The 25,341-nt window shown below is 43.3% G+C and overlaps 1 protein-coding gene across 1 annotated transcript in view; it reads left to right on the top strand.

Annotated features, from left to right (window-relative positions):
- Positions 1-706: 706 nt before the first annotated feature.
- BCL3 (BCL3 transcription coactivator) overlaps positions 707-25,341 on the top strand; it is a 120,878-nt gene continuing 96,243 nt past the window's right edge. The window contains exon 1 of the mRNA XM_040434309.1: positions 707-1,931. Within this exon, the coding sequence (XP_040290243.1) occupies positions 1,535-1,931 (397 nt within the window). The 5' untranslated portion in view covers positions 707-1,534. The remainder of the gene's footprint in view (positions 1,932-25,341) is intronic.

The following is a 25,341-nucleotide window of genomic DNA, read 5'->3' as shown; positions in this document are numbered from 1 at the left end:
TAAAAGCATGCCTACCCCTGGCTGGCGTAGCCTTTCGCTAACATTTGCGCCTGTTTCTAGGCGTAAATGTTAGTAAATTTGCCGGGGCTGAAGTCCCTGCCCAGGCAAGACCCCTGGCACTCCACCTCTGCCCCGCCCAACTGGTGGACACAGCGTAAAACATCTTGCGACTATGTCATACCTAAAATAGTCGCACATTCCTTAGTAAATGTGCCCCACAGGCTGCTGGAGGAAGCACTTAATTTAAGACGAGGTGCCTAAATTATTTGCATCCTCGAGTAGGGCAGGGGCTATCAAAGACTGGCGTAACATCCCGGTCTGTGGAGTGAGCCCTCAGGCAGACTGGAGAGTAGTGTTGAGCGTACGTCTGTTTTTAAGTTTGGCGTACAAGGTTCGGGTTAACTAAGAATTCCGTTATGGATTCCGCTACCACGGACCATTATGGAATCCATAACGGAATTCTTAGATAACCCGAACCCGAACTTTGTACGCCAAACTTGAAAACAGAAGTTCGCTCATCCCTAGTGGAGAGCACTGCAAAGAGTGTGTTATATTGGTGAAATGCAAATCAAGATTATTATTATTTTACTATGTATTATAAATTATTATTATTCTTTACAGTTGTATACATTTTCCCAGAATCTTGTGCATTTCTCTAATTCCACGGTCAGTTCTTGTGAAGCAGAATAAGAGGTTTGGGGAAGTATCAACCACCGCATGGAGAAATGTTGATGATCACACAGTGGGTGGAGGCAGGGTGCAGCTGGTCTGCAAAGAAACTTTAAGAGTTAACAAGGATGTGATGTGCTGCAGGGAGGATTCATAAGAAGCCATAATTCAGGGCAGTCTAAGGTGAATAGCAGTTTTTTTCTTTATATAAGGATGTCCCCCCTCCCTCCCCTTCTTCCTGGTTTCCTTTTGGGGAGGAGCCCTTCAGGGAACAGGGCAGAGAAAGCACCTGGGTGTGTTACATGAGTGTGGGGAAGTCCCTGTCTCATTGCTGTTTCCTACAGACTGTCACACTGAAGATTTCAGAGAGGACACCGAGTGAGGTTAAAGGGAAGAGGAGGGAAAGAAGGGGGGTCAGTTACCTAGAGAGAAGAGACTTAAAGGGAATAAACCAAAACAAATAGGGTGACCCTGGGCCAGTGCAGACAGAGGACATATACAGAAGAGGACCCTTATTTTATGAAGACTAGAAGAAGGAGAGCTTAGAAGGTGTAAGATGTTCTTGATGATACCAGTGTATTGAGGAAGAATGGGGAGCAGGAGAGGGAAACCACCAAAAGAGATGCAGATGGACAGTCAAGAGGGCAGAATAGCAAAGTGATAGGAGAGCGATTGCAACAGGCAAGCTGGACGAAAACAATGAAAGGACAAGGTGAAAATTGCCCCAAATAAATATAAAAAGGGGAGGGAGAAGAGATAAGAGAAGGTGGAGAACAGGAGAGGAGAACAATTCAGAGACAGTACATTGTGTCATACCTTTACCTTAGGGACAAGTAAGTGGCAGCTCTTTATGGAGTGATATTCCATGGACAACCATCCAAGCCGTTCTACAGGAGACATGGAGACCTCACCATCACCTCTGGACCTCAGCATCAGGAAGTCCATAGACCTGTTGGATGACATCCCCAAGAGTCCACCAGGTTTTCGGCCAAGAGGACCATTAAGGGGCTTGGAGCCACTGAAAGAGGTGAAGCTTGAGAATACCAAGCAACCAAGTGTTTGCAAGAATGGGTCCCGTGAGGCACCTGGATTTTACAAAGACCAAACCTGTTTACCCCTGAGAAAGAGAAAATTCCTTCCATCACCCAAAGAGGAGACTACTGCTGTGAAATGTGCCAATGACTATTCAGAGTGGGACAGAAATTTCTGCAGCCCCCACTATATGACACTTACACTATCCCCTTTTTCAGCATACTACTCAGGTACGTATCTTGAGCTTGAGAGGGAATGAAACTTTGTAAATTTTGAGATGAGGCAGAGCTGAGTTTGTCATTTCACATAACTCATCACAAATTTGCATAGGACTGCACTTTTTCCACAATGCACTAAAGTTGTTCCTGGCAGACTCAGTTCTGCTACATCTCATACTGTATGAATACCTGTACAAAGGTGGATTAATAGAAAATGCTTTATCCATTTGCCCATGCCTGTTACCTTCTACACAGTAAGAATCCATTCTGGGGTCATTTTGCTCTGCTGATCACGTACATTGTTTGCCTCTTAAGAATCGGTGAGCGCCGCGTTTTTTTTTTTTAAATTGGTAGAAGCTTGGCATATCTACATTGCATCGCTTTGGATGAAAATAAAAGCACCTTTTTGACCATTACGGTATGTGAAATTCAGTTCCATACATCTATGAGTGCTTGTGCATCATGTGCATAGATTTCTGCACACCCCATTCAGACACTCTCAGAAATTTCTGCAATATATCTGAGTATACCCTTATAGCTAATGAATGGACTGAAGGGTGACAGTTGTGTATCCTAATGACTGTATGTCCCCTGGCACATAAGATGCCTGCTGTATGCCCCCCTAACACTGTGTGCATAAGTCGGAATGCACTGTATTCAGAATAACACATCTATCATCAGGTCTATGCTGGTGGAACCATGGGCAGAATGAAATTCTGACAGGGTTCCTCATGACGGAGAGTTACCTTATGTTTTACTCTACAGGCTGTATTAGACCTGCAGATCAAGCAGGCAAGAGGAGCAGCTCCTCATGGCTGCTAGCCAGGTAAGTAATGATCAGTGATCCCAGAGTTAATTAACGCTGGGGGCATCAAGTAGTTGTGTACCTGGCCGGTGACCACAGATGCCCTCCTGATTCCTGAATTCAACTGTATTGCCACCCTGAGGCAACTGGAGTAGGATCATACAACATGGCAGCTGGCGTTGGCCACCACAGAGGGGCAGCTTCTGAGGAGGTATTTTGTGCTGCTGGGGTATTATTTTATGCTGCACATGGTTTTTGATTCTGCTGGGGCATCCTATTGTGTTGCACTGTGGTCTTTGGCTTTTCCGGGGCAGTATTTTGTGCCATAATATGGTATTGCTGGCCCACCTACTTGTGTTGGCCCTACTTTCTGTCAATTTGGACCCACCTACAATATGGGACCACTTTTAGTTTTTTAGTTTTCCAGGGCCACTTTAAGTTTCCCAGTCTGCCCCTGGGAGGGTCTCTTCCTGGCAATTGCCTGCCGAAGTTATTACTTCCTGAAGTCTTGCGAGACTTCGCATAAATAACTTCAGAAATTGATTTAGACTGTAAAAATGATTTCCCGAACTTGGGTTCAGTTCCAAGTGGCACCTTGGAACCGAACTCGAGTTTGGGATTTTTTTTTTTTACACTCTAAATCAATTTCTGAAGTTATTATGCGAAGTCTCGCAAGACTTCGTGAAGTAATAACTTTGGCTCATCTGAGCCAATACATTCTAATACTGTATGGAGCACTCACTCCGTACAGTATTGAAACAAAGTTTTATGCGAATCGACTTCGAATGTTTCATCCAAAGTCGATTCGCTCATCCCTAATCTCCTCCATGGTATGGAGGAGATCGAGTAACTAGTTGTTTGTCGGCAAAGAATGATTTTTAAAACTCGAAAGATTTGGATTGCAATTGCTCGTTCATCGGGTTATCGACGGCAGTGTTACACAGCCAGATCATCGGCCATCACTAACGAGCGTTACTATGAACGCTCGTTAGCGCTGATCTGGAAAACTAATACACCCAGTCTAATACACCCTTGAGACGCTGCAGCTTTTCAGAGAAAAACATAGGGGTGGAATTATAAGGCTGGGTTCACACATTGTGAAAATCCAAAGTGAATCGGGAGGATAGCCACCCAACAAAATGCCCAAAATGGGCTGGTCTTCATGGCGGCATTGCAAAGCTTAAAGGCTACAGGTAAAACCTCATGTCTTTTCTTAGTACTTTCCAGCAAATCTGCAGTGATTACGCCACATGTACAATTTCTGCGTAGAAAAGTCATACATTTTGGTTGTCCCATTTTGTGCCAAAATGTGCAACTTTTTTTCCCTTTTCCGACCACCCCTCCCACGACTCGAGATATGGGTTGTCCTGAGACAGAATTGCCATGGGACGTTTACCAATATGTGCACCACATAGCCAGCGCACATTATGTCAGAAATGTACGTCAGTTCCTTAATGCCATAGATTTCACTTTTTGGCATACGGACCTCCCGAAGATAGGCCATATATATTAATAAGCATGTGCTTCTAATTAAGTTTATCATATGCCAGCATATAATTTTTTTTTTTTTTATTAAAACTGGCATGAGATGCCAGTTTTAATAAATTCTGCCATAGTTTGCAAAGTATAAGTTGGGCACATAAGCAAGAGTCAGTGCACCTTCTCTCTACTCTGTCTCATCCTGTGTGCATGTAGAGAGGGACCTATCAAGCCAACCAGGGCTGGGAGAAACCACACAGCAAACTCCTCATTTCTGTTATCATGGACCCCGCCAGGATAGTCTTTGCTGGGGAATTACATGAATAGCAATTCTATAATGTAATATTACTACAAACACATTTCCTATAGTGTAGGAAGCATTCGAACAGTAGACTGCATGATGTTTCAGATGCCATGGCTTTTGTCCTACAGACCTATCAGTAGACCACTTGCAACCACTTTCACTTTATTTTAGGGAATTGTTATATATGCAGATCCTTATGTTATTTAAAGTGGCCCTGGCTGTTTAGTCAAGTGCATCTTATCTTTTTTTTAATCATCATTTCAATACGTGTTGTATTAGGATGGTAAATGCATTCTACAGTCATTGATTTACATACTTGCCAGTCTCTGATGCTCTGCCAGCTCTATAGGTGGGCAGTTTATATGGTAAGACATGGGAGCACCGCTGCAGTGACAAGCACTGTCCACTACAAGACTGTACCTGCAGGTGATCGGTGGGGGTGCAGGGTGTCGGACCCGCACCAATCAGATAGTGATGGCCGATTCCAAGGATAGACCATCACTTAGTAATACCCCGACAATACCTTTAATTCTAACCTATCTGCATATAGAACAGTTTATAGACTGAAAAGTACAGTAGATCACAACTCTGAGGAGGTGACCTAAACGCTGTGCACTGGCCCATAGCAAAACTGTCAGTAAACTTGGTTGTGTTGTATATCCATAGTCATAAATGAGGGAAATAAAGTTATGTAATATGAAGTCCTGTGTAATACCACTGATAGCACACTATGAATCCTAGCTGGTGTATTTCTGATAAGAAGCTCAGATCTGCTATTTATGATAAACTCAGCTCTGCTACGTGAAGCCATAGGCTCTATAATATGACCTGTAATGTGAAGTCCTACGAAATACCACAGATAACACACTATGAACCCGTGTTGGTGTTGTGCTCAATCTGGAACTAGATTTGATCTTGGAGATCATGGCTTTAAGTTAAAGGGAACCTATTGCAGCAACCTGCAGGGAAGAGGGGAGTGGCAGTTGTGTCACTGATAGGAGTGCTGGTGGGTCTCATGGTGACTGTCATCACCCAAGCGCTCCCTGGGGCCATGCAGTGATTGGAGGGGTGCAACCCTTCTTCCTCTTGGGGCATTCCCTGGTATTAGGGGCTCCTGCCTGATGATAACTGGGATACCCTTGGTGGTAGATTTGTGTGGTGACAGGGTGCAAGGCAATAGGACTGGGGGTAACAAATCCTTTTTCTCTCCAGACTACATACACAATCTTTGTAAAGCTGAATATAGCAGACTGCAAGATTACTGATTCTGAGGCACCCTATCTCTCCCATAAAGGGGTGCAAAATGTTCTCTCACAATATGTACTGCAGTTCCCAGGCCCGGGGTTTTCGAATGCATGGCCTGTCTGATATATGTGTGGTGGGCACAGAAGCAATATACCCTCTCTACAAGCAGTTAGGTATGTTGCCATAAACTAGCAATTACCTTTGCTGTCTGCCCTTGCACAACTCCTTTCTAATTGCCCTCAACTGCGTACAGCGTCAGAATTTAGCAGACGTAGGCGCACACTATGGCCTCACATTGATTGTCGTATCAACGTCAGATCACAGTGCAGCCCGGAGGCCGGCAGAAGACAAGAGGAGCTGGATCTGCAGAATGGCAGTGCAGGTCTGTAGCAGGAGAGATAAGTTATTTTATTTATAAGTCTGATACAGAGGTCTGATGGAGATAGGGGTCTGATGCAGAGGTCTGATGGAGATGGGGGTCTGATGCAGACATCTGATGGAGCTAGGGTCTGATACAGAGGTCAGATGGAGCTTGACAGTCTGATCTGAGGTCTGAGCAGGAATGGGGGCTGATTTGGGGGTCTGATGAAGTTTTGGGGTCTGATCTGAGGTCTGATGAAAAAAAAATGTCTTATTTTTTTCATCTATATCCTGGGTGCGTCTTATGGTCTGGTGCATCTTATGGAGTGAAAAATACATTATATCAATTTGCTCAGCTCCTCCTCTATAGCATGCTGGCCACATATTAGCCTGCATGTTCACTGTGACAAGTTTCCCTTAGATCTATTGCACATAAATGTGTTACATAGATGCTAATATGGTATCTTCAGAAATGTTTGAGCCCATACTATATCTCCCATTTGCATTGCACTCCTTATCATAGGGAACCCTATCTCTCCCATAAAGGGGTGCAAAATGTTCTCTCACAATATGTACTGCAGTTCCCAGGCCTGGGGTTTTCGAATGCATGGCCTGTCTGATATATAAGTGTGGTGGACACAGAAGCAATATACCCTCTCTACAAGCAGTTAGGTATGTTGCCATAAATGAGCAATTACCTTTGCTGTCTGCCCTTGCACAACTCCTTTCTAATTGCCCTCAACTTTCTGGGAATTTTTTCCTTCTTCCTTTCTCAGAGGATGGTAATTCAGCATGCAAGGATGAAGGCTCCTTGTAGAAGGCCTCACACTGCACAGACACATGCAGCTCCTTCACATCTTAGCTGCACACACCTGGACAGCTCGCTGTTAACTCCCTACACAATCCAGGTCCTAACCCAGAGGGGGCAAGACCACCCTTCCTCCTGTTGAGTAGGGTACAATAACTAAGCTGTTTTCCCATGTTCAGCTCTTTGTGCCACTTAAATGGCAAGGAAAAATACATTAACCCTTTTAGCAGTAAATTAACTCTTTACCAGTAAGCCACTGGATCACTGCACTGTTAACTTGGACATGTCGTTCAATCTGCTGAGCAGATTGATATGGGATATAAAGTCATTTATTTTTCATTTATTTATTTTTTTCATTTAAATTCCTACCCATTCTGGGTTTAGGAGTCCAGTGGTTGGTCCTATGAGTGATTGACAGCTGTCTCCATTTCAGTGTGCATAGAGAGATAGCTGTCTGTCACTGAGTAGGACTGCCCACTAGATTACTTCATCAAAAATGAGCAGGAAATCAAAAATATTTTCCCATAAAGTGACAAAAAAGGGTGGAAAATGTCAGTGCGTCTTATGGAGGGAATATTAATGACTGCTTCTATTATGGAAGTGGTCATTAGTATGCAGGAGTTACAGGGAGCTGTGAGTGTAGCACTGCACTGGCTTTACTCTCCGCTCCCTGGTCTTCTTCCAGGCAATGCAATACATGTGTCCTGACTGCGTACAGCATCAGAATTTAGCAGACGTAGGCGCACACTATGGCCTCACATTGATTGTCGTATCAATGTCAGATCACAGTGCAGCCCGGGGCCGGCAGAAGACAAGAGGAGCTGGATCTGCAGAATGGCAGTGCAGGTCTGTAGCAGGAGAGATAAGTTAATTTATTTATAAGTCTGATACAGAGGTCTGATGGAGATTGGTGCCTGATACAGAGGTCTGAAGGAGATTGGGGGTCTGATGCAGAGGTCTGATGGAGCTGGGGGTCTGATGCAGAAGTTTGATGGAGCTTGGGGGTCTAATACAGACATCTGATGGAGCTAGGGTCTGATACAGAGGTCAGATGGAGCTTGACAGTCTGATCTGAGGTCTGAGCAGGAATGAGGGCTGATTTGGGGGTCTGATGAAGTTTTGGGGTCTGATCTGAGGTCTGATGAAAAAAAAAAGTCTTATTTTTTTCATCTATATCCTGGGTGCGTCTTATGGTGTTGTGCATCTTATGGAGTGAAAAATACATTATATCAATTTGCTCAGCTCCTCCTCTATAGCATGCTGGCCACATATTAGCCTGCATGTTCACTGTGACAAGTTTCCCTTAGATCTATTGCACATAAATGTGTTATATGGATGCTAATATGGTATCTTCAGAAATGTTTGAGCCCATACTATATCTCCCATTTGCATTGCACTCCTTATCATAGGGATCACCTCTCCTAAAGATGCGATCCATAACGGGCACCATGTGACAGAACACAGAGCACGATACATAATTATAAGAACTTTCTGTGCCTCCATACAGAACATTGCCATATACGAACATAGTAGCCTCAGTTCTTTAGATCAGAACTTGGGGGTCGGACTGCTACATAAGAAAACACATAGTGTGAGCCTGCCCTGTAACATTTTAGACAATCTTTGATACTCTTCCTGCTGTACTACTGACAACACAAATAATTTTCAGTAAGGTTTAATTTAATGGGGTTATCTGGCTTTGGAGCCAACAACCTAATGGATGGAATCGATGTCCAGTTAAAGCAAAAAACAAAACAAATCACTCGCCTGTCCACAGTCCCACCATTGCCGTGCTGCTGCCCTGTTCCCAGACGCTTTTGATTCCTGTTGGACCAGAAGTGGCTTGATCCCATGACGGTTGCCGCCAATCTCTTGCCTCAATGGTCACATATGCTTGAATGGCATGTCACTGGGCTCCGATTCCTTCCGTTGGGTTTGTCATCTCCTAAGCCTAGCATAGCCCCATTAATTCTTAGGGATCAGTGATTCCTACGGTATGTGTGTATAGCTAGTATAGCTGATGTGCCTAGACAATTCATGAGGCTATGCTCCTTTTATGTACATGACTGTATTACAGATCCATGTGGGACAGATCCCAGTGGCATAACTAAAACCAGTTTTGTAACAAAACCTTAAAGAGGTCATGCCATTATTAATTTAAAAATTGAAAATCAGACTTATAGTACATGACAATCTCTTTTGAGGAAAGCTAGAAACAGCCCTGTACCTCACATGGATCCAGACAGCTCCACATTCATTGCTCCAGTTGCTCTGCTACAATTATTTCAGGCTGGCAGCTCAGGGGTGTGTGTCCTTTTTCACTGCAGCTCTCTCCTTGTAACTGTCCAAGCTACTAACAGAAGATATGGTAGGTGGCAGTTTAAGATTTAAACTAAGACCACTTCAGTCAGGTGGACAAGAAATAAGGAAAATAACAACCAGCAGGTGGTGCTATACAGATAGATTTCAAATACAGGTGCTGGTTTGAAAACTGTAATATTTTTGTGGCATAACCCCTTCAACCCACCATATGCCATTAATAATACTGATGATGCTTATTTGTCAGACAGGCCTTTTAACCCTCTCAGACATGAGGCTCTGGTGGGACTTCTACCTCTCTCCACCATAGCTACACATGGAGCAGGTTGTTACGGATGCGACAATACCATTGGTTGTTTGTTTCAGTTTTAAATAATAAACCATTTTTTTTATTTTTTTTATTTTAGTGTCTCCATATTCTGAAAGCCATATTTTTTTTTTGGGCGACTGTCTTATGTAGGGTCTAATTTTTTTCGGTATGAGGTGACAGTTTGATTGTTGCTATTTTAGGGTGCGTATGACTTTTTGATCGCATGTAATGTACGGTGTTCACCTGAGGGGTTTGGTCATGTGATATTTTTATATAGCAGGTTCTTACGGATGCGGTGATACCTAATATGTATACTTTTTTTTATTTATTTAAGTTTTACACAATAACAGCATTTTTTAATTAAAAAAAAATCATGTTTTGAGTGTCTCCATATTCTGAGAGCCCTATTTTTTTTTTTTATGCGATTGTCTTAGGTAGGGTCAAATTTTTTGCGGGATGAGATGACGGTTTGATTGATATGATTTTGGGGTGCGTATGACTTTTTGATCACTTGCTATTACACTTTTTGTGATGTAAGGTGACAAAAAAATGTCTTTTTGACACTGTATTTATTTTATTTTTTACGGTGTTCATTCTAGGGGTTAGGTCATGTGGTATTTTTATAGAGCAGGTTGTTACGGACGCGGCGATACCTAATATGTCTACTTTTTTTTTTTTTTTTACATTTAGCAGAATAAAAGCATTTTTGAAACAAAAAAAATCATGTTTTAGTGTCTCCATAGTCTGAGCCATAGTTTTTTTTATTTTTTGGGCGATGAGGTTACGGTTAGATTGGTACTATTTTAGCGGGCATATGCCTTTTTGATCGCTTGGTGTTGCACTTTTACTGATGTAAGGTAACAAAAAAATGTTTTTTTACATTTTTTGGATGGTGTTCATCTGAGGGATTAGGTCATGTGATATTTTTATAGATACGGACGCGGTGATACTTAATATGTCTTCTTTTCTTTTTTCCCCTATTTTTTACTATTTTTTTAACTTTATTTTGGGAAAAGGAGTTTTTTTTTCCCTGGAAACTTTCTTTTTTTATTATAAAAAAAAACACTTGTTTCACTTTTTATATTTGTCGCACTGTGGGACTTCACCTTTTCAGGGTTTGATCCCTGTTTCAATCACAGTAAGACGCTTACACAGTAAGACGCTGACAGTTGCCTAGGAGACCCAGCCCTCAGGCTGGATATCCTGGGCTTCTGTAGCTGGCAGGCCCCGATGCCTGTGTAAGGCATCGGGGCTGCCATGGCAACCATTGGGTCCCTGCCACCACTGTGCGGGACCCGATGGCTAAGGAGAGGGAGCGCAAACCTCCCATATGCCGCGGTCAGCCCTGACAGCGGCAAACAAGGGGTTATCACCGATGCTGGTGGATGCAGCACGGATCCGGCTGTCAGTAACAGCCGGATCCGTGCTGCTGATCGCAGCATCGCACATGGGAGGGAGGAAGGACCGCAGGACGAGAATGCTCATCCTGGGGCGCAAAGTACCGGCCATTTAGGACGAGCATTCTCACATGCGGCGATGCCCATAATGCTGGGGTTTTTTTTGTTTCTATTTATTTGGGGGAATGGGGGGGATTTAAATTTTTTTTTATTTTTATATTTTCTAAACTTTTCTTTAAGTCCCCCAAGTGGAACACAACTTACAATCATCAGATGTAAATTGCTCCATTAGTCTGTATAGAAATCACTATATCACAGTTCAGTGCTGCCATCTAGTGGCCGGAACTAGGATATACTAACAATGAGCCTGGAAACCTAGTACAGGCTGTGGCTTATTTATAGAACAGGGTGCTTTCCCCAATCTCCGCTGGGGAAAAGCATGCCTGAAGAGGAATCCCACTCTTCCAGTTTTCACTCTCAGATGCTGTTAGTGAGGGGAACCATTGCTGTGAGGGGAGGGGGCATGTGGCATATTCTGGGGCCATGAGGATGAAGAACTGTGTGAGGAGCATTATGGGGTGTAAATCTGTGAGGGCGGGCCGGAATCGGCAGAATATAACTGTGTTGTTAGTACATTATTACAAGATTTGGGGCCGCACTTTTGATTTTGCCCAGGGCCACATTTTGTCCAAAACCGGCCCTGATTTTTGGATGGGGTGCTGTCAACTGTTATTCCCCTCCTGACACTCAATAAAACTTGTCTTCAGCCGAAGAACTCTTCCTCTTGCTGATTTCTCTTATGGTGGCCGAAGAACTATTCCTCTGGCCCCTATGGCTTCCAGACATCTTTCTTCATGGCTAGCAGAGCTTAGGGTGCTCTGGCTGGCGTAAGCACACCTGAGCGTGCCCCTGCTCACACTGCTTCTGTCTAGCTTAGAACTCGACTAGCTCTCTCCCTGCTGCCCTACCCTCATGGCAGGAAGCAGGACTCGTCCACTTCTGCCCAAAGAGGGGAGAATGGAATGGTAAGTTCCATTCTCTGCAACTATAGCTCTGCCATTTGCACTGCTGGTGAACCAGGCACATTACATGTAATAAAGCAGTTGCATAAAGATATTATCATTGCACCATGTAGAGGACCTGGACAGAAATATACAGATGACATTCAGGTTAGCCCATTACAGATAGTAGCCTAGTGCAGGAGTGGTAACACCACTCTGGGGTGTTACAGATACAAGATGAGATACAGTTGGGTATGGTGGCATACAGCTTCTGTATGGTATCCTGTGGCAAATATGCCCACAGATGTTGCAGCTGGGCCTCTAGATCCTGTATAATCATAGGTTGCCAAAGCTATTGGCGATAAATCTAGCAAGGAAATGTTGTAATCTGATGGACACATTCCGGGGAAACCCTTGCTGGGTGTGGGCGAGCATTATCCTGCTGATAAATGGCAGTTGAAAGCCCTGCCATGAGAAGCAACACTTGGCTGCAGAATGTCCTGCGCATATTCCTGAGCTGTTAGTGTTTCTCCTGTCACTACTAGGGGTGACTGACATATGTGATGGCACCCCATATCATTAAACCAGTAGCTGGGGCAGTGTGTTGCTCGATAGCAAAGGTGGGATTGAAGCCCTCCATACTTGAACCCCGACCGTTGTCAGATCCCAAAAATGACCTGGAATTTTAGCTAAGTCGGATGATATGGTTCCAGGCTGTAGCAGTCACCACAGCAAACAAAGGTGACAAGTAACAAGTAGAACTAGAAAAGCTACAGTTTCTGATTAAATTGTGTGAAGTGTTCTTGCCTCCACCAGTAGTCTACAAATGGAGTGGGCGGAGTAACTGGGTGGAGTGGCTTGAGTAACTGTTGTGTGGTTGACGTGGCTGGAGTCAGGGCCGTCTTTTCGAATGGGCACGCTGGGCAGTTGCCCGGGGGCCCCACTTGCCTGGGGGCCCCGCCTGCCCAGTGAACCCACCAGCCAACTTCCCAACCGTCATTTAGCAGCGGGCGAGGGGGGGCAATCGCCCCCCCTATGTTGTCCTTTGCCCCCCCGCTGATTCCCCCAGTTGAATACTAATGAGCGCTTCCATTATGGAAGCGCTCATTAGAACCGAGAGACCAGGAAGTGGTGAACGCTCTGTACTCACCACTTCCTGGTCCTCGGCTGTCGGCTGTGCAGGGCTGCGCACAGCGTGAGGGCGCTCTGTGACCTCACGCTGTGCGCGCCAGTTCAGAGCACAGAGTCGACTGAGGAGAGGCAGGCGGCGTCCAGGAGCAGGAGAGGTAAGTGATTTTTTATTTTATAAGAAAATGTGGCTGCTGGGGGCATAAGGGGGCTAATGGAGAGGCATATGGGGGCTAATGGAGAGGCATATGGGGGGCTAATGGAGAGGCATATGGGGGGCTAATGGAGAGAGGCATATGGGGGGCTAATGGAGAGAGGCATATGGGGGGCTAATGGAGAGGCATATGGGGGCTAATGGAGAGGCATATGGGGGCTAATGAGGCATATGGGGGCTAATGGAGAGGCATATGGGGGCTAATGGAGAGGCATATGGGGGCTAATGAGGCATATGGGGGCTAATGGAGAGGCATATGGGGGCTAATGGAGAGGCATATGGGGGCTAATGAGGCATATGGGGGCTAATGGAGAGGCATATGGGGGCTAATGGAGAGGCATATGGGGGCTAATGGAGAGGCATATGGGGGCTAATGAGGCATATGGGGGCTAATGGAGAGGCATATGGGGGCTAATGGAGAGGCATATGGGGGCTAATGGAGAGGCATATGGGGGCTAATGGAGAGGCATATGGGGGCTAATGGAGAGGCATATGGGGGCTAATGGAGAGGCATATGGGGGCTAATGGAGAGGCATATGGGGGCTAATGGAGAGGCATATGGGGGCTAATGAGGCATATGGGGGCTAATGGAGAGGCATATGGGGGCTAATGGAGAGGCATATGGGGGCTAATGAGGCATATGGGGGCTAATGGAGAGGCATATGGGGGCTAATGGAGAGGCATATGGGGGCTAATGGAGAGGCATATGGGGGCTAATGGAGAGGCATATGGGGGCTAATGATGAGAGGCAGCATATGGGGGCTAATGATGAGAGGCAGCATATGGGGGCTAATGATGAGAGGCAGCATATGGGGGCTAATGAGAGGCAGCATATGGGGGCTAATGAGAGGCATAATAACACTGTCATCCACAGATGCCCCCATAACAGTGTGTCTTCCACAGATCCACCATAACAGTGCGCCTGCGCACTGACGAGAGACAGAAAGAAGGGGAAAGAATCCGCGGAAGCAAGCAGAGGACGGCACAGCAGACGATTGAACAGCTTCTTTTGTAAGTAAATAGTTTTATTATAAATGTATCCCTGCATACCGCAATTCTCTCATATTTTGTAATCTTATTTATATATACTTATTTTGTTTTTGCCCCCCCATTTTTGACTGTGGTATCTTTGTGCCCCCCCTATATATTATTCCTATATTAAACACTGATTTTGTTGAAAGTACCAATAAATATCGCCTTATTGATAATTTGCATTTTTATTCTAGTGCGTGATTGTGTAGACAGGGCCCCAGTGCACTGTATTGCCCGGGGGCCTATAATGCTCTTAAGATGGCACTGGCTGGAGTAACTGTGGAAAGGTTGGACTGGGCAGAGTAACTTTATGGAGTAACTGTGTGGAGTGATTGGAGTGAGTAAAGATAGTAAACATTACACTAACCAATTGATTGATCAAATTTAAAAAGTGCAAGCTTAATAGAGTGAGAAATGCATTTCAACTTTTAATTATTTATATAGCACATTTAATTGCAATGTTGTTGCTCAAAGTGCTTCACAGTTACATTAAAAACATACATTTATAAAAACATTAGCAGCCGATTTGTGTAGGTGGGCTTGAAAATGAGGGAATGGTGGCAGTTTAGAAATCATGTCCTTATTTTTCAGCTCACACTCTAGCTTTTGTCACTCTGCTGGCTGCTCACACACCTATGGCAACTCACTCTACAGCAAGGGCAGAGAAGAGCGGTTAAAAACAAACTGCTCCAACTTGCTCACTTCACTGGCGGTTGCCATCTTCAAATGGTTGTAGTTTAAAAATTATAAATTCTACAGTGAAGAGATTGTGAGAATCAGACCTACATTTTGATGCATAGTATGTCTCTGAAATATTACAAATGAAGGCACAGTTGCAGTTAAGAAATTGCCCTTAAATTTGAGGTGGCTAGAGTGGAGTTTCAATAAATGTCAATGGGAGGCGTGAGTTGCAAACAAATGGTCATATTGTGAAAACTATCAGGACTATGGCTTAGCCGTGGACATTTTTAGTGGCAGCAGGGATAGCTGAACGTTTTGTGTAGTTGGGCTTGAAAATGAGGGAGTGGTGGCAGTTTAGAAATCATGTCCTGATTTTTCAGCTCACACTCTAGCTTTTGTCAACTCCCACTCTAGTTTTGAACATTCCGCTATTTATTCCTATGGGACCAATTTCGCCACATTTCGTGAACCATTTGGCGAAACGTTCCACAAAGTAATAACACACCAATCAAGAACAATCCGCACGTTTCGGTCTATTACTGTCTATGTAGTGTAAAAACTGTGGGAGGAGTTAGGGTGGTAAATTTGGCTATAATAATAAGAATATATATGTGAGATAACAGTAAGTGGTCTTGCCATGCAAGAACACTTAACATGTAATGGTTGCCATGAAACCAAATTTCCTTTTGCTAAGTGCCTGGAAATGCTTCGGACAGAGAAAGGGGTGTGTAATGAAGGTGCCACCTGTGTCTGAATGGAGGACCAAGAAATTGTGAGAGCTGCAGATGCTTGTCAGTTGATCAGACATTCCTCACTAGTGATGGTCTGTAATGACAGCTCCCAACACCTCCTAACAGCTTGGTCAGAATAGCCTAGATGGTGGGCAATTCATCAAAATGATCAACTTGCTTCTCTCAGTCCATTTATGCTCCCCCGTCAAAATTTGTCAACTGGGCAAAATGTCTTTGAGAGCATAGTAGAAGCATATTAATGGTCTCTCACCAAGAGGTTCACTACCTAAAAGTAGCCTCTGAGAACCTTTTTATAGGGCAGCAGTGGAAGAACTTTTACTCCCTCTTGTGTCACGACCCTATGTCTAATCAGGCCACACCTATCTGACTGAGACAACTGTCTGCTGCGTTTTGTAGCAATCCAAATTTTTTATCTGGAAGCCTTTTTTTGTCAATGAGTTTATATTGATTTATCACTCATTAAGCTTGTTAAACAATCATATGTAAACCAGCTCAATCACAAACAGAGGGACACATTTTCTTTCTGAAAGTGCCTCTTTAACAGTTTCAGTTTGCACTTATGGGCACAGAAGCTTGGCAGTTATACTCTTCAGGTGGTACTAATTGCTTGTCAGTTACTGGTCACTCTTGGTAGTTCAGATTAATTTAACACTCTGGTAGGTCCCTGTTAGCTTTACAGTGGCCAAAGGTTATTGGTGCCTTCACACCCACAACTTATTGATTATCGATTAAACAGGGGGAGGGTTACTGACAACTTTTCTCCAGCAAACCCTACTTTGCTTCCATTCAGCCCACAATGTTTAGAACGGAACCTTCCAGACCATGTTACAGGCCACACAAGGCACCAGGATCTAGATTCAGGCTGACATAGAACACAGGCCCTCAGAATTCTACTGATAGCCTTCCTCTAATATTGGAGTCTCCCTCCATCCAACCTACCTTGGCAGCCTTCAATGGTGTCATCTCTCACAGTCCTCAGCAGGCTCCCTAGAATTGACCACTGGCAGAGCTAACATGAAATGCTAGGTGATTTCCGTTCTAAAGCCTGCAGAATTGTGACTGCAGCTCTGGACTGTAACACAGACTGCAACTCAGGATCAGTACAAGATATGGGCTTCATTTATCAAAACTATCCAACAGGAAAAATGTTGGTCCAGTTTGATTTGCTATGGGGTGCAGGACTCCTTTTTTCAGAGTAATTGTATTGCTAGCAAGCAAGTGGAGGGGAAATGGTGTTGAATTTCCCCCCCCCCCCCCCCACTTTTTAGCCTGCTTTATCTGAAATAATAATTAAGAACCTACTTGTGACATACAGATATAGTAGAGCTGAATTCCCTGAAATCTCCTTGTGATACAGTAAGGGACTGCTACACTAAACCTGTAACAATTCGGATCATTCCCTACAATGACATACCTCAAGCTGTTTTAGTTACCGGTATTTCCTGTATTCTGGGTATGCAATATTGGAATATATATTGTTTTTATCTTTTTGCATTGAGCTGTTGCTATATACACTCACCTAAAGAATTATTAGGAACACCTGTTCTATTTCTCATTAATGCAATTATCTAGTCAACCAATCACATGGCAGTTGCTTCAATGCATTTAGGGGGGTGGTCCTGGTCAATACAATCTCCTGAACTCCAAACTGAATGTCAGAATGGGAAAGAAAGGTGATTTAAGCAATTTTGAGCGTGGCATGGTTGTTGGTGCCAGATGGGCCGGTCTGAGTATTTCACAATCTGCTCAGTTACTGGGATTTTCACGCACAACCATTTCTAGGGTTTACAAAGAATGGTGTGAAAAGGGAAAAACATCCAGTATGCTGCAGTCCTGTGGGAAAAAATGCCTTGTGGATGCTAGAGGTCAGAGGAGAATGGGCCGACTGATTCAAGCTGATAGAAGAGCAACGTTGACTGAAATAACCACTCGTTACAACCGAGGTATGCAGCAAAGCTTTTGTGAAGCCACAACACGCACAACCTTGAGGCGGATGGGCTACAACAGCAGAAGACCCCACCGAGTACCACTCATCTCCACTACAAATAGGAAAAAGAGGCTACAATTTGCACGAGCTCACCAAAATTGGACTGTTGAAGACTGGAAAAATGTTGCCTGGTCTGATGAGTCTCGATTTCTGTTGAGACATTCAAATGGTAGAGTCCGAATTTGGCGTAAACAGAATGAGAACATGTATCCATCCTCTGATGGCTACTTCCAGCAGGATAATGCACCATGTCACAAAGCTCGAATCATTTCAAATTGGTTTATTGAACATGACAATGAGTTCACTGTATTAAAATGGCCCCCACAGTCACCAGATCTCAACCCAATAGAGCATCTTTGGGATGTGGTGGAATGGGAGCTTCGTGCCCTGGATGTGCCCTCAAATCTCCATCAACTGCAAGATGCTATCCTATCAATATGGGCCAACATTTCTAAAGAATGCTATCAGCACCTTGTTGAATCAATGCCACGTAGAATTAAGGCAGTTCTGAAGGCAAAAGGGGGTCCAACACCGTATTAGTATGGTGTTCCTAATAATTCGTTAGGTGAGTGTATAAGTGTAGGTTAAAGTGTTTTAACTAAACATGAAATACAATATTTTGTGAACTCTGAATAGTCATGCCCAATCAATAGCCTGCAACATTAACTGATGGTTTGCTCTTACAAATAGATATGTTTGCCTTTGTCCAGTGCTATGGAAATCAATATGCAGGGGGAAGTTGAAATGAGATATATATATATATTGGGGAATTCCTCTTCATGCAATTCCCTCGATGAGGAGCCCTTTATACTTGATAAACCAGTGCTTGTGTTCCGGTCACGCTGCTCCTCGTTTACAATCCACTTCCCTGGGGCTGGCATATAGTTTATGTTCTGTACTGTGTCTTTGTTGCACAGCTCTTTCTTTATGAATTCAGCAGCTCACACTTTCTAGGTCTGTAGATACTTCTATGTTTGCTGTTTCTTAGTCCAGAGCACCTTACAGATTCTTTCGCTTCTTCAGTTCCTGTGGTGCGCTCTCCTAAAACTTTCCCAACTGTTTCCTGAACTTTGGTTCTACCTCCCTCATGTTGTCACACAGCACGTAGACACTGGCAGGCTCTGCTTGCAGGGGGAGTGCAACCTCTCTAGGTTATACAACTCCACAGAATAACAGCATCTTTATTGTATGCGATTACTTTTTTGTTGTAGTTTTGCACAACCTTGTAACTTGTGTGATGCAACAGTTTTCCCTAGGAATACATGCGTAACAGTAACAGGATGCTACTCTGTGGGAGAGAAGTAAATTGCATCTGATTGAGTAATTTACATGAAATATTCCTTTTAGTTGTCTCTTCCTGATTTTATGGATAATGCATCATGCTGAAAAGTTTAGATAATGTTACATCATGGTCTGTTTTTTACTGGAATGCAATGGAAATACATTTCTCAACAGGATATGGATTCACATTGGGAATTGTCAAGTTGCAGCAAGAAATATTCACTTTCAGTTTTGTAGGTATTTCAGCAATCATCCAAGTCAGTGGTCTGTAAATTGGGGCTCTTAGGGTGGTGCACATCTGCAACTCCCAGCACACATTGACCACCACAGGCCATGCATCTACAAATTCCAGCCTGATCTGACCAAGACAACTGTGCAGGATCTGTGCAGCTCTCAGCATGTCCTGACTTGCCATGACAAGCTCTCCAGTCGCTGTGCAGTTACAACTTCTATCATACCCTCTTCACCATATGTGGTCCAAGGACTATGCAAATCCAGTTTCTAGCATGTCCCATCCAATGTAAGTTCTCTAGGAGCTGTTCAACTTCAATTCCTAGCAGGCGTCATCCATCTCAAGCTTTCCAAGGACCTACTGTATGGATCTACAGCTTCCAGCATGGCTTCTGCATTAGGCAACAGTTTTCTAGATATGGTGATCAGCTAGACAAAGCTTTGCAGAGCCGCGAGAAATATATATCATCTGCATAAGGTTCTCTATATAATGCATAGTAAACATCTTCCATTGGAAGCTGAAAACCGTCAACAATATGCTATTAGGAGATCTTATTTTATCTCTATTGAGAATTCAAGGCTGAACATAGAATTTCTACAACTCTTGTGAAATTATCCAATCATAGACATAATTAGCATTGATAGGTTTACAAAATGGGTCATTATCAATGTGACCATAATGTGTAAATGGAGATCTGATTACAGTGGGTGCTGGTCTGCATGCATTCTGTAGGCATAGTGCATGAGGTCTAGCTCTTAAATCCTATATAGAGTTCTATACTGTTTGCATTGTAACAAAGCATTCTTCTGATCTGACTATATCTGATGCTCCTTGCACAACTCAGTGCTAACCTGTTGAGTAAGTAATAATGGGACATGGGACATGATCTCTTAGTCACAGTATAGTATTGTCATACAATTTTCTAACTATATGGGTCTTTAAAGGGGTTGTCCAGATTAAATAAACAATCTCTGTACCATGTGGTAAAATAATCGATACTTATCCCTTTTCTCTCCTGCTTCTTCCAGCGATGAGCTCCAGTCCTCCCAGCTGCTGTTTATTTTTCTGACTGCAGCAGTGCCATCCCATAGGCTGTTGAGGCTAGTGATTGGCAGTAGCAGTAACCTGTGTGCATGCAACGTTACCGCCGCAGTCACGAAGATGACGTCAGTGATGGGGAAGACTGAAGTGCAGCACTGGAAGCGGCAGGGAGAAATGGGGTGTATATTGATTCTTTTGTTACTTTACCACATTTAAAGGGCCTCTTTAAGGGGTTATCCTGATAAATATAATGAAGACCTATCCTCAGGATAGGTCATCATTATCAGGTCAGCGGCGTCCAAGTGAGCGCAGCCAGCTCCTGGCATCTCTCCAAGCACGGCGGCTGGCCGTGGTGCTCACGGAGAGATGACCTCTTCCAACAGCTGAGCGGTGGGGGTCCTAGGTGTCAGAGTCCACTGATCTGATATTGATGACCTATCCAAGAGGTTAGGTCGTCAATACTAATTACCAGATAACCCCTTTAAGAAAAGTAGGGAGATGCTCTGTGATGAGATCTGATACTTGGTGCCACTGAATTTTACTACCGTGTAACATGTGATTTTTGTTATGGTTCTTCAACAGAATCTCCTGGAACTGAGCCAAAAGAGCTTCAGGGCTAATGACGTGTTCACACTTGCAGTATATCCCCCAGCTCTGACAATCAGTTTATGATCTAGAGGACTCAGCTAGCCAATAACACACTAGTCATTGGAAACAGGACACTTCCAAAGCAGATTAGTTCTGTAATTTTAAAACCTTAGGGGGGGGCATTTATTATGCTGAAATACACCTAAATAAGGCTACTTTCCCACCAGCGTTTTTGCTGGATCCATCATGGATCAGCAAAAATGCTTCAGTCACTGATAATACAACCATCTGCATCCGTTATGAATGGGTCCGATTATATTATCTTTAACATATCAATGACGGATCCATCATGAACACCATTGAAAGTCAATGGGCGACAGATTAGTTTTCTATTGTGTCCGAGAAAACGTATACGTCCCCATTGACTTACATTGTGTGTTAGGACGGATCCGTCTTGCTCCGCACCACATAGCGGACAGAAAAACGATGCTTGCAGCGTTATTCTGTCCGCAATGGGGAAGCAACCAAATGGACATGATGCATTCTGGTGCATTCCGTATCGTTCAGTTCAGTTTTGTCCCCATTGACAATAAATGGGGACAAAACGGAAGCGTTTTCCCCCGCTATTGAGATCCTGTGACAGATCTCAATAGCAGAAAGGGAAAGTGCAGATGTGAAAGTAGTCTTAGGCATATTTCAGGAGTAGATCGAGAAGCAACGGTTAGTTGTGCCGCTATCTGTGACTTCGCCCAGCTCACTCCAGGTCTAAGCTGTCTTAGGGCTCATGCACATGAACGTATTTTCTTTTCGTGTCCATCCCGTTTTTTTGCAGACCGCATGCGGAACCATTCACTTCAATGGGTCTGTAAAAAAGTGGAAGTTACGTGTGCATTCTGTTTCCGTATTTCCGTTCCGCAAAAAAATAGTCCTATTATTGTCCGCATTATGGACAAGGATAGTACTGTTCTATTAAGGGCCGTATGTATTTTGCAGTCCCCAGAAAACGGATCCGCAAAAAATATGGATGACATCCTTGTGCATTCCGTATTTTGCGGAATGGAACAGCTGGTCCTTCATAGAACAGTACTATCCTTGTCTGTAATGCGGACAATAATAGGACATGTTCTGTTTTTATGTGGAATGGAAATCCAGGCATGTGGAAACGGAATGCACACAGAGTAACTTCCGTTTTTTTTGCGGACCCATTGAAGTAAATGGTCCTGTATACGGCCTGCAAAAAAAAAACTGAACGGACACGGTATGTTTGTGTGCATGAGCCCTAAGGGCCAGCTCCATTCCGCAAAATACGTAATGCACACAGATATCATTCGTATTTTTTGCGGATATGTTTATGGCAGACCGCAAAATACATACGGTCGTGTGCATGAGCCCTTACATTTAGAACTGGCATTGGATGGTATGGAGAGGCCTGCACCTCTTCATAATTTCAGAGGATCCTCCGCCAGCTATGGGGCTTTATTAAGACTGGCGTCTAAAACGGTGCTTCCGCAAGCTGTATGTTCTTCTTCCTTCTACGTCCTTGCATAGTACACATATAGAATAAACCTACATAAAAAGTTGAGTAATTTTAGCGGTTTTCACCTTTTTCCTGGATGTTTTGTTCATAGTTGGTTTCCAAAGGTTGTCATCTTGTGTGGTCGTGTCCTAAGTTAATATTACAATTCAGCCAAGATGACCAATTGATCTGTGGTGTAGCCTGGACTTCTGTTGATGGGATGCAGATCTGTCATTTGTCATGAACAATGTATCCAACAACGAATAACATAAATCCTACATGGAAAATTATCTTTTTGGTAGATATTTGCCATGGTCAGCATATATTAAACACTCATCCATGTCATGACAAAGTACTGATGGTTGTCAGAACATGGTTGAATCTAAGACTGCAGATGTCAAAGGTTTTCATGTAGCCTTGGCCAAGTAGGTTATTTTTCTACATACTGTAAATCCAGTTGATATATACTGTATGTAACTATTGTTTGACTCTTTCAGGCAGCAGTTGTAAGGCGACATACTGGTAAAATTACTGGAGCATGGGCCCAACTGTCCTGTCCATTTCCAGTATCTGTTACTCAAGACCCATCTACCTCTTACAATAATCCAACCATGTGTATGGTCATAGGCAGATTACGTGTGCAGACAAGTAACTGTCAACTCGTGATTTACACTAATTAAAGTCCGGGAAAATATGGGAAGCCTAGAAAATTCAGGTGGTTTCCAGAGCTGGCTTTATTCTTATCAGCTTCCCATAACACACTGGGGGTGCACATTACAAAAGTCCATTCTGTATTAAATCTGCTCATGTATTGTAAATTGTGGCATCACATAAATAAGGATGTGACACACTTCTTGGGTGTAGGGCTAATTAATGCTAACCATACACACACACACAATAGCTGATTGCTCAAAAGGAAATAAACTAATGGCAAGAGTGTCTGGTTTACCTCCCAGCACAATAATTGGGCATGTTGATATCCAACAGCTTGATCCTTGTTTCCCTCTGACATCCAGATACATTTGGGAGCCCCCCACATTTGTTAGATTGTCAGTACACCCCACTGATATTTGCAGAATCTACCCACATTATCCCTACTTTTATGGACGTTGCATGGCGTCACCTGATGGTCAAAGTGTATATCAATGTGCACATCCATCTACTGAGTCAGGCATGATCGGCCACTCTCCCCACAGCCAGGTCTCCACAAAATAAGAGGAGTAGCTTTCTGCAAGGAAGGGAGACCTTGTTATTGCCTCGGCACTCTACCAGAAATGGTTGATTAAAATAGTCTATTTATTAGTTGATAAGAAATGATAAATAAAATATGAAAAAACATAAATGGTAGAGATATTACTCCCAAAATGTAATTGCACGCATAGTCATGTTTAAAAATATACTGAATACATGTTATAAAAAGGATAAAGATGAAAAAAATAAAGACATATGGGAACATAAAAAAAAAAAAAAGAAGAAATGGTAGAGATATTACTCAGTACAATTTCATATTTACTCCGTACTTAGGGAGTTATGTTATATGAGAGAGCGGCCCAGCCTCCGGTGGCACAAACTAATACTGGTCCGCTATCTCATAACATAACTGTACGGAGTAATGATATGAAATTGTACTGTCCTACATAACTACACCTATTAGATTGCGCAAGTTGAAACCTCTCAGTAATTGCTGAAGTACCGATACTCCACTAGATTGGTATCAATCGCTATATGAAACAAAATCAAACTGATACTGCGCCATATAATATAGTGGGTCTAACTAATAAAGTGTTTCAGAACATTGTGGCCTTTAATATGATGGGATTACACAATTACCACTAATATCTTAAAGACACAAGTTTATTAGCCCGGCTTTGACTTGGGGAAAGAGACTTCATACCGGATCACCAACTACGATGTTCATCACTATTATCCTGGACATTTGAGGATACATTTGTTTTTTAAAAAAAATCTTCTTTTTTTTTTATGTTCCCATATTTCTTTCATCTTTATCCTTGTATTTTTAATAACATGTAATCAGTATATTTTTAAACATGACTATGCGTGCAATTACATTTTGGGAGTAATATCTCTACCATTTATGTTTTTTCCTATTTTATTTATCATTTCTTATCAACTAATAAATAGACTATTTTAATCAACCATTTCTGCGTGACCCCAGATATAGAGTGCCGGTCTACTTTTCTCCTTTTCATATTCATTTTTGACTGACTGCGTGAGTCAGACTAGACCTAGAGCACCTTCACATCCTAATTAACAGGGGAGCCACCACAGTCTCTGTTTTAGGCCCCTTTCACACGGGCGAGTATTCCGCGCGGATGCGATGCGGGAGGTGAACGCATTGCACCCGCACTGAATACCGACCCATTCATTTCTATGGGGCTGTTCACATGAGCGGTGATTTTCACGCATCACTTGTGCGTTGCGTGAAAATCGCAGCATGCTCTATATTCAGCGTTTTTTTCACGCAACGCAGGCCCCATAGAAGTGAATAGGGTTGCGTGAAAATCGCAAGCATCCGCAAGCAAGTGCGGATGCGGTGCGATTTTCACGTATGGTTGCTAGGTGACAGTCTATTCACTGTATTATTCTCCCTTATAACATGGTTATAAGGGAAAATAATAGCATTCTGAATACAGAATGCTTAGTAGGTGATCAATTGAGGGTTAAAAAAAATAAAAAAAATTAACTCACCTCCTCCTCTTGTTCGCGTAGCTCCCGGTCTCTTCTTTACTTCTCAAAAGATGAACTATCGGCTAGGACCTGTGGTGACGTCAGATCACATGCTCCAATCACATGGTCCATCACCACAGTGATGTACCATGTGATTGGAGCATGTGATCTGACGTCACCAAAGGTCCTTTAGCCCATATGTCATTAAAGAAGTAAAGAAGAGACCTTTATGCCCATGATTATCATTATCATAG

The sequence above is a fragment of the Bufo bufo genome, chromosome 1, assembly GCF_905171765.1.
Source record: "Bufo bufo chromosome 1, aBufBuf1.1, whole genome shotgun sequence".
Classification (NCBI taxonomy): domain Eukaryota; kingdom Metazoa; phylum Chordata; class Amphibia; order Anura; family Bufonidae; genus Bufo; species Bufo bufo.
The sequence above is the reverse complement of the archived record's forward strand: the minus strand, read 5'-3'. Positions and strand labels throughout refer to the sequence as shown.